We start from the raw sequence: 10038 nt of genomic DNA, 5'->3' as shown, positions 1-10038 counted from the left end.
CACGAACCTGAACAATAACTTAATTCATTTCTTTAATGTTCCTCATCACTTTTTGAGACTGTGTCTACACGATAGTAAATGTTTTTGGTTATATAGCCGTTGCTTTTAATGTTTTTCCTACATATTCGTTTGTTCAAATATTTTTTGGATGTGTTTCATATCCTTAACCTAGTGTTTTATCCTTAGAATGTGGTTATGAAAAGGACGAACAATGGCCTTCCTTTTTTGCAGTCTGAAAGCTACAAAAGAAGATCCAAAATCTACTGTGAGCTTTGCAAAGGGAAAGAATAAGCTGTTCTTGAGGTCATATTATAATTGATCTACTCTACTTCAGGAAACCGAAGATTAAAGGGGGGATAGAATTTAGCCAGATGAGTGGAAGGAGAGGAAAATTCTATGCTGCCCTTGAGTTGTGACAAGGATTCTCTGGAAGAAGAATCCTCTGCTTGCATTCATGCATTTGACTGGGTTTCCACACCCAAGTGTTCTTTCATCTCTAGTAAGTTCAGATGGCAGACGAAAAGTGCCTATATCCTACCCAATAAAATAAAAGTGATTGCTTTTATTTAAATGAAATGTAAAAGACAAATGGACATTATTAACATTACTACCACTTTAAAAAATAATGCAGCCATTATAAGTCCTAAAGGTAAAATGAAGTTAAACACAGTGAAGTTATAATTGATTTTCCGCATTCTAGACGTCACCAGGATAGGAGCCCCCTCAGCTACTAGAATTCCCAAAACCTTGGTTAGGTTTGTGACCTGTTCCTGATCATTTGGGTCCACACCAAATGAAAGGTCTGAGAGGGAAAGAGAAAGATCGTGAGAGGAAATTACAAATAAGGGAACCTCTGGCAACATTAATAAAGCTTATCATACCACATTCATAATCTAGAAACACCCCTATGTAGCCCTGGGGTCTTTGAATATAGTGGGGTAAGAATGGGAAGGTAGAAAAGAGACTGAAATGGCCATCCTTATTGACACATAGAAGTAGAAAAATGTCCTCAGAGTTAAGCAGCATATCATTCCTGCTTGTCCAGGACTCCTTGCAGAGCCCTATAACCCAGTCACAGGAGTTTCCCACATTCACCTCCCAGTAGTGTTTGCCAGCGGTGAAGGTCTGAGCACCCCATGTAGGAGTGTTCTCTGGACGTGCTGGGTCCCAAGGCACATCTCGATGGACAGGACCGCATTGCAGACGTCTCAGGGCTTCAATCAGAGGAACGCAACAGTTTCGTATTTTTCCATCCAACGTAATATACACTTCAGTAAAATGAAAGCAATGAAGTCAGAGAACAGCGGTTTCAAGGTCTGAGGAACATATAACTACAGTGGTGTTGTGACGAATGTTTAGCAACCAAATCTCTGAAATGAAGCAAAACTGAATTGTTTTATTTGCTGGGAATATTTCAACCCACCATGACCAGTTTCAAGGTGCCAGTCCTTTAATAATTGCTCCTAAAATTCTGAAACTTGTAACAATTAGCTCCCACAAGTGTGGCAGTACTGGCTAGTTCTAGAATACCCTTTAATCACAGATGTTCGACACCCTGTGTTACCACACCCTTTTATACAGAATGTGTCACTGGAAATACATAGAAAGAACAGGAAGAGCTTCTTATCTATTTAAAGAGCCAGAAAATCTCTAATGATTACAACTGGAGGAAGGAAAACTTTGAGAATACATAAAGATATAGGATGCCAGACTCTGGCTTATTTTCACTACCTCACTAAAAATTTGGGAGTCCATTCATAGATGTCAAGAAAATAACAAAATGGCCCTTAAGTCATTAATCATCACAAAATAAAAAACAATCATGATAAATATATATTGTATTTTTTATGACATTGTTATTTTTAGTCCTAATAGGGATCGCATTGCCTAGGATATAAGGGCTTAACATTTAAGGAAGTAAAAATAAAATAAACCAAATATCTATATGTGCTCTTTTTTTGCAGTGATTTCTCTCAGAATTTCTAATGGAGTCACTGCTAAATCAGAATCCAACTCATCCCATCTCAGTCCAGCTTCTCCTTTGTGCTGGGCTTACCTTCAGTTGCATTTGTCTCAGGGAGTCCTCTACACAATGAGTTATGGATTGCTTTCAAGCTCTTTGAAAGTCTTGTGATTTTTCACATACAATCATTACCTTTAATATTCCGGTAAACATTTAAATAACAGCATTGAGGTGATTTTAAGAATCTCAATATCCACATATAATCTAAATACCCACAGCTAACTACAAGATGAAATACACTGAGTGGATATGCATTTTTATAAGTCAAAGTGTTCTTTTTATTATTACTATTTTAACTCAGTGCAAGTAGCTATATGAAAAACTATGTGTCATATTTGATTATTTTTGATAGGCTTCAGTTAACTTTTCTGACAATCAGCAATAAAATAAATAAGTTATAAGGGTTTGCATATGTACCTGCTCCCCTGTTCTCTACAAAGAACAGACAGAGCAGTAAAGAGATATCATTAATGTGTTATCTAGTCATGTAGGAAATGTGATTGCCTTCACGCAGAGTGCTGCCTCTCACCTCGGAAGCTGTTAAGCCTTTCCAGCATCCCAGTGATGGTCCACGTACTGAGCTGTGGGTCCAAAGGCTGGGGAATGTACAGCTGCATTAACTGACTCCTGTAAAGAGAAAGGCCCACTTACTAATAGGTCTAAAGGTATCGTTAGCAACCCACTGATGATGCTTCAACAGAATCCTCATTATTACCTTTAAAGGGTATGAATTTAACTGCTCAGATGGAGGAACACTGAAGTTGCTATGATATTTTACAATCCACTTCCTTGCTCTTGGCATATCAAACCTCGTAGAATGTGATGCCTCAATCAAAACTGTGTCTGGTTCCTTCCTTCTAGCTTCCCTAGGGGATCCACACAGCAATTCTCATCTAATTCCTGAAATCTAATAGGCAGAAAATTGTTGGAACTTGCCATTTAACACATAGGAAATGTCATCACTACTGTATATTCTTTCTTGATGAATTCTACCTCACTCCTTTTCTCAGCATCCTTCTACCTACTGCTTCTCCGAGCTTATCTGCCTTTCCCATGGATGACCAGGAATAGTCCTTGGATAACTAGGATTTGGAAATTACGGGCAGGAAAAACCGTCATCTCTTTGCAACTTCTACAGAAAGTCTTGCAATAGAAACTGCGCTTCTCTCCACCATACGGTCACCAAAGGGTAGACTATATAAATCCTGGCAGCTATTAGAGAAAGAAGGGATAAATACAGAGAGAAAGAAACTTCTCATTGAAAGGGAGGCTATATCTTAGCAGAAATAGCCTGATCACTGTCACAATTATCATGATTTAAATAGAGGAGCAAACTTACCTTTTCATTGTGTCTTCCACACCCTATAAAGAAAAAGAGAGGAAGGCTTAGTTTTCAGCACAAACACTCCTGGTAAGTCTAGTTTCAGGATATGAGATTATACTGGAAAATTCATTATTTCCAGTTTTCTTCCTTGGATAAAATCATTTGTCATCTCCCTTCTTCTTATAAATATGAAATCCAGTCTCACATTTACATACAATTGACAAGATCATAATCTTGATAAAATTGAAAGTCAAATTGTTCTTAGGGTGCATGAATGACTCTTCTTTGTCCTGATATACAAAGTATTCACAGGGGTTTCCCCAAAGTTCTTTGGTGTGTGGACTCCAAATCTGCTGCTGCTGCTGCTGCTGCTGCTAAGTCACGTCAGTCGTGTCTGACTGTGTGTGACCCCATAGACGGCAGCCCACTAGGCTCCTCTGTCCCTGGGATTCTCCAGGCAAGAACACTGGAGTGGGTTCCCATTTCCTTTTCCAATGCATGAAAGTGAAAAGTGAAAGTGAAGTCACTCAGTCATGCCTGACTTAGCGACCCCATGGACTGCAGCCTACCAGGCTCCTCCGTCCATGGGATTTTCCAGGCAAGAGTACTGGAGTGGGTTGCCATTGCCTTCTCGGAATCTAGAACTTCACAATAGAAAGGATGAATGCATCCTATGGTTACACAGGTTACCCATATTACACATATTATCAAGTGCAAATATAAAGTTAAATTATCTGTTCAACACAGTCATCTCTCATTATATGAGGGGAATTCATTCTAAGATCCCCCTTGGATACTAAAATCCATTGGGTGATCAAATTCCTACATACAACGGCACAGTATATCCATATAATGTACACGCATTTTCCTGTATACTTTAAGCATCTCTAGATTACTTAAAGGCTTCCCAGGTGGCTCAATGATAAAAAATGCACCTGCCCAGCTGGAGACAAGGGTTAGATCTCTGAGCTGAAGATCCCCTGGGGAAGGAAGTGGCAACCTACTCCAGTATTCTCCAGGAGATAGTGAAAGACAGGGAAGCCTGGCGTGCTGCCATCCACAGGGTTGCAAAGAGTTGGATACAACTTAACAGCTGAACAATGAACAACCAGTATCCTTGCCTGAAAAGTCCCATGGACAGAGAAGCCTGGCAGGCTATAGGTCATGGGGTCGCAAAGAGTTGGACATGACTTAGTGACTAAATAACAAGATTACTTATACGATCTAATATAATGTAAATGCTATGTAATCATTGTCAGCATTGGCAAATTCAAGTTTTTCTTTTTTGAAATTTCTGAATTTTCTTAAAAAATATTTTCCATCAGTGGTTTGTTGAGTCCCCAGATGCAAAACCTGTAGAGAGTTAGAAGGGCGACTGTATGGTAGAAGGATACAAGAGGGTTTGGGAGATTTTTTTTTTTTTTCTGGCTCTGTTCCTTGAATCTTTCCACATAGTCCTCCTTCTTCCATAGAAGGCAAAACTGATGTTTTGTCTCCAGGTTATACAAGAGGAACAAAACCTGCCATCACAGAAGTAGAAGAGTCAGAAGCTGGACTTTGGAGTCAGAAAAATAAAGGAAGCCAAAGAGGATGTAATGTCAAATGATACAAGTGTTTTCCATGTGGGTTGGTGTTCTGCAGCCAACATCCTTCCTTAGTCCTTACCTGGAGCATGTCCACATCTGCTTTAAGGCACATTTCTTTCAGTTCCTCATATATTTTTCTCAGGAGTTTCCCCATATGAATCATTCTGGCTACATTCCTATTGAGTCGCTGAAAAATAACTGCGCCTTCAATCGCCAACATCTCTAAATGTTTTTGCTTTTCTTCCTGGAGATACTGACACACTTTAGGGTATTCAGCTCGTATCATCACCAGTCGTAGATTTATAAAACCCTGCAGTGACATTGGATTAATTAGATCATGTATTTGGATGGTATTTTTCTTCCCTTATCATCTGTTGTCTATGTGTTATACATAGAATGCTTGTCTTAGTTCATTTGGACTACTGTAACAAAAGTCCTAAAGACTGAGTGCTTATTAATAACAGACATTTACTTCTCACTGTACAATAAGGTAGGAATACAAGATTAGGGCCAGCAGATTTGGTGTACTGTGAAAGCCCACCTCTTAAGTAGGCATCTTTTTTTTTTTCTTTGCTTAATAATAATTAAAATACACTCCACTTTACAAAGCACATTCACATACTTGGTTTTCATTTTTTACCATATGCATGTATTTTTTGTTGAAGGATTATTGATTTTCAATATTGTGTTAGTTTCAGATATACTGTAAAGTGATTCCGTTATCCATATACATGTGTATAGCTGATTCTTTTTTCTTTTTTTTTTTTTTTATTGATTCTTTTTTCTAATTCTTTTTCACTATAGGTTATTACAAGATATTGATTATAGTTCCCTGCTGAGTGCTGAAGAGTTGGTGCTTTTGAATTGTGGTCTTGGATAAGACTTTGAGAGTCCCTTGGACAGCAAGGAGATCCAACCAGTCAATCCTGAAGGAAATCAGCCCTGAATATTCACTGGAAGGGCTGCTGCTGAAGCTCCAATAATTCGGTCATCGGATACAAAGAGCCAACTCATTAGAAAAGACCCTGATGCTGGGAAAGATTGAAGGTGGAAGGAGAAGGGGATGACAGAGGATGAGATGGATGTGAGTCTGAGCAAGTTCTGGGAGTTGGTGATGGACAGGGAAGCCTGGCGTGCTGCAGTCTGTGGGGTCACAAAGAGTTGGACACAACTGAGCAACTGAACTGAACTGATAGTTCCCTGTGCTATAAAGTAGGTCCTTGTTGTTTATCTATTTTTATGTAGAATAGTGTATATATGTTAATCCCAAACTCCTAATTTATCCTTGCCCTCACTTTCCCCTTTGATAACCATAGGCTTGTTTTCTGTGACTATTGGCCTATTTCTGGTCTGTAAGTAAGTGTAATTATATCATTCTTTTAGATTCCACATGTAAGTGATATCATATGATATTTGCCTTTCTCTGATTTACTTCCCTTAGTATGATAATCTGTAGGTCCATTCATGCTACTGCAAAGGGCATTATTTCATTCTTTTTCATGGCTGAGCAGTATTTCATTGTATAAATATACTACATTTTCTTCCTCAACTCATCTGTCAACGAACATTTAGGTTTCTTCTATGCCTTGGCTAGATAACCATCCTCTGGTTGTGTCCTCACATGGCAGAAGGGACAAGTCTCTACTAAGCTTCTTTTTTTTTTTTTTTTAGGGCTTCTTTTATAAGAATCCCATTAATAAGGATTCTTTCCTAATGACCTAATCACTTCCCAAAGGCCAAAGCTCCTAACACTATCATTTTGGGGGTTAGAATTTCAACATTTGAATTGAGGGGGACTCAAACTTTCAGAACATAGCTTCTGACTTCTGTGCTCCAGAAGGATGTGTTCTCAGAGAGCTTCTGGCTCACTCCCTTTGATCTCTTAGATCTCTACCCAGAGGTAACCTTCATGATGGGTATTCTCTAGCCAGCATACATCCCCCAAACCTGTACTATTTATGTATATCCCTGCTTTAATTTTCTTCCAAGAACTTTACAAATGTGATGTATTATAAATGTTATTCTTCTTTATTTGTTACATGACTTCTCTTACGAGATTATATCCTACTGAAGTCATCGATTTGTTTCTTTTTGTCCATTTCCATATCTCTCTGTGGACCTAGAACAGTGAGCAACATATCACATGCCCTCCTATGAAGGAATGTTCATTAGGGAAGCCATCCTAAATGATCAGGGTAATTTTGTTATTGTCCTCCAGTATTTGGTGGCTCAGAAGGTAAAGTGTCTGCTCTCAATGCAGGAGACTCGGGTTCCATCCCTGGGTTGGGAAGATCCTCTGGAGAAGGAAATGCAACCCACTCCAGTACTCTTGCCTAGAAAATTCCATGGACGGAGGAGCCTGGTAGGCTATAGTCCATGGGGTCACAAAGAGACACAACTGAGTGACTTCACTCACTCACTATGCACAGATTTCTTTTTAATGCAACATTCTGTAATATAGCCTGCTGATATATCTTCTTTAGAAGTGATTGAGTTCTTTGAAACTGAAAATGTAGTTCAACTTCTTTAGTTTCAGGTTCTCCATTCATAAATGTGAACCAGTGAATAATAAAACCCCAAATCCTTAGCTAGGCATCTTGCCATGGCTATAATTACATTGCCAGCCATATCTCTCACTACCTGCCTCATACCCTACGAACTAATTAATAGGTGCTATCTACATGCCCCAGATAATTCCATGATTTTTTCTCATATTTAGCTTTCTTGTCCTTCAGATCTCTGTGTTATGAATTTACAGGTTCTGCTAAAACATTAGCTTCAGGATGATTTTTGTTTGAGAAGCTTAACATTCAAAGTTTATTAAACTCCTACAGAACTGTTTTTTTACCTCCATCTGACTGACCATTGTGTTTTGTTTTGTGATACTGCATTTTCTCGTCTCTCCTGAAGTATTAGTGGTAGATATTGCTTTATCAAGAAAATCAGGAAAAATCTTTTAGTTACCTATTGGGATCATTCAACATGAAAGCCTACATGGAAGGTCATGTTTTTCCATATGCGGCTCTCTTTGATCACCCTCTCAGGGGGCATTATGATTTAATTCAAGTTCTTCCACTGTAAACTTACAATTACCAGGGTATTTGTTCCAAACTGGCTCCAAGGGATTCAGGGTCTGTGGCTTACCTCCCATGCTCTGAATGTGTTGGTCACATTTTTTATATTTCGTTGATTTTCCTGTTTCTTTTTCCAAATAGACTTCATTTGCATCAGAAGGTGCTCCTGCAAAATAACTAATTTGTAGCACTAGAAAAGCAAAGTTAGTACATTTCAGATATTTAAAAGAAGATATAAGGGGATGAACATGGGTCAAACAGTAAAGAAAGCAGAGATGTCAGTGATTTTCCTTTAGAATACTAACTCCTAAATCTGGGGGGATCAACCAAAGATGGAATGTCTAAATTTGAAAAAAATATAATCCATTATCTGAGGAATTTAGCATTGAATTTATAATAACCTGGTCAGTTTTCAGAAGTGAATCTTGCTTTTGTTTCTGTTTTGTTTTTTTTTTCATGTTATGCATTTTTTTTTAAGTCAACATGAACAAATTCCTAGAAAGACACAAATTACCAAAATTAACTCAAGAAGAAATGGAAAATGTGAACAGGCCTGTATGTAGTAAAGAGATTGAATCGATAATGAAAAATTTTCCAACAACGAGAAGCCCAGAACCAGATGGTTTCACTGATGAAATGCACCAATCATTTAAAGAAGAATCAATACTAATCTTTCTCCAACTCTTCTAAAATAATAGAAGAGGAAGGAATACCTTTTAATTCATTCTGTGAGGTCTCTTGCTATATATTTAATTGGGAAATATTAGTCCTCAGTTCTCCTGTGGCACTGTCAGAAAATGTTGGCCAGTGTTTCTAAATCTGCAGTAATTAGAACAGGACCATTATAATCGTGTTTGTAGTAGCCAATGACTCTTACTGAAACTAGGTATTTATCTACCACATTGTGGGCATGCTTAGTGGCTCAGCTGTATCTGACTCTTTGCGACCCCATGGACTGTAGCCCACCAGGTTCCACGGGAATCTCCAGGCAAGAGTATTAGATTGGGTAGCTATTCCCTTCTCCAGGGGATCTTCCTTACCCAGGGATCAACCCCAGGTCTCCTGTATGGCAGGCAGATTCTTACCTGTCTGAGCCACCAGGGAAGCCCATCTACCACATTACTTCTGAAATACCGGCATCCTAATCCCCATCAGTTTCATCATCATTCCTCTCTTTCAGCTCAACAGAATTTAAACATCAGGAAAGCAAGGATGGTACCTAGTTTCTTCACTGCTTTATCTCTAGATTTCAGAATAGTGCCTGGCACATGGTGTTCAGAAATTGTATTTGTTAATAGCTTAAAATGATATTAACCGATGTGTTTCGCTCAGTGCCTATCAGATACAGGGTCCTTCACATTTTAAAGTGCAGTCAGAGATGTTACTTACCCTGTAGTGCTCTGCAACCTGCATTATTGAATAGTGTTTGTGAGCGGCATGCCCTGTGGAGCGAGCACAGAACAAACACAGCAGGCTCTTGTCAGCTTCACAGAAGTAGAGCTTTATCACTTGGTGTGTCCTACACATCTGCTTGGCAGAGCCAGGTAACTGGCAGATAACTGAGTTTCCAGTAGAACGAATATGTTTCTTAGCAAGAATAGTGCTTTTGAGGTCCATTTTTGGAGACACCGCCTTGCACACAGGACAGCAAGTAACTGTTGGGGCATCTTCCCACAAGAGACAGAGGCAGGGCGTACAGAATCGGTGCCCACACCTAATGGTGGCAGGGTCTGTGAACGTGTCCTTGCAGATGGAGCAGATGATCTCAGCGGGGAGACGCTGTGTGGAAGCCGATGGCATGTTTCTAAGAAAACAAAAGGAAAGGACTTTCTTTACCCTTGGCGTGTGAGCTGAGCTTAAGCTTTCTCTTGCTAGTACATGTGTCCTATAGGAGGACAGCCCATGTTTTGAGGATGGTGAGGAAAAAAGAGTCCTACAGACCAGTAAAATGCATTATTATTTCCCACCATTGGCCTCCAGCATTACTTCTCAGTTCCCTATTAGAAATCCAGTATTATCTCTTTTTCAAAG

At 39.1% G+C, this 10038-nt stretch overlaps 1 protein-coding gene across 2 annotated transcripts; it reads right to left on the bottom strand.

Moving 5' to 3' along the window:
• Window positions 1-695: 695 nt before the first annotated feature.
• LOC101120706 (tripartite motif-containing protein 77-like) lies at window positions 696-9807 on the bottom strand. 2 transcript variants are annotated; one of them, XM_015103034.4, is made up of 6 exons: window positions 9397-9807; window positions 8078-8173; window positions 5013-5243; window positions 3363-3385; window positions 2553-2650; window positions 696-1268 (listed from the first exon to the last, which is right to left on the bottom strand). In XM_015103034.4, the coding sequence occupies exons 1-6, from the start codon at window positions 9805-9807 to the stop codon at window positions 775-777; spliced, it is 1353 nt and encodes a 450-aa protein (XP_014958520.2). In that variant the 3' UTR covers window positions 696-774. The 2 variants fall into 2 exon arrangements, with proteins under 2 accessions (XP_014958520.2, XP_014958521.2); XM_015103035.4 differs by lacking the exon at window positions 5013-5243.
• Between the last annotated feature and the right edge of the window lie 231 nt (window positions 9808-10038).

The sequence above is a fragment of the Ovis aries genome, chromosome 21, assembly GCF_016772045.2.
Source record: "Ovis aries strain OAR_USU_Benz2616 breed Rambouillet chromosome 21, ARS-UI_Ramb_v3.0, whole genome shotgun sequence".
Classification (NCBI taxonomy): Eukaryota; Metazoa; Chordata; class Mammalia; order Artiodactyla; family Bovidae; genus Ovis; species Ovis aries.
This window is presented reverse-complemented; position numbering and strand designations above follow the sequence as displayed.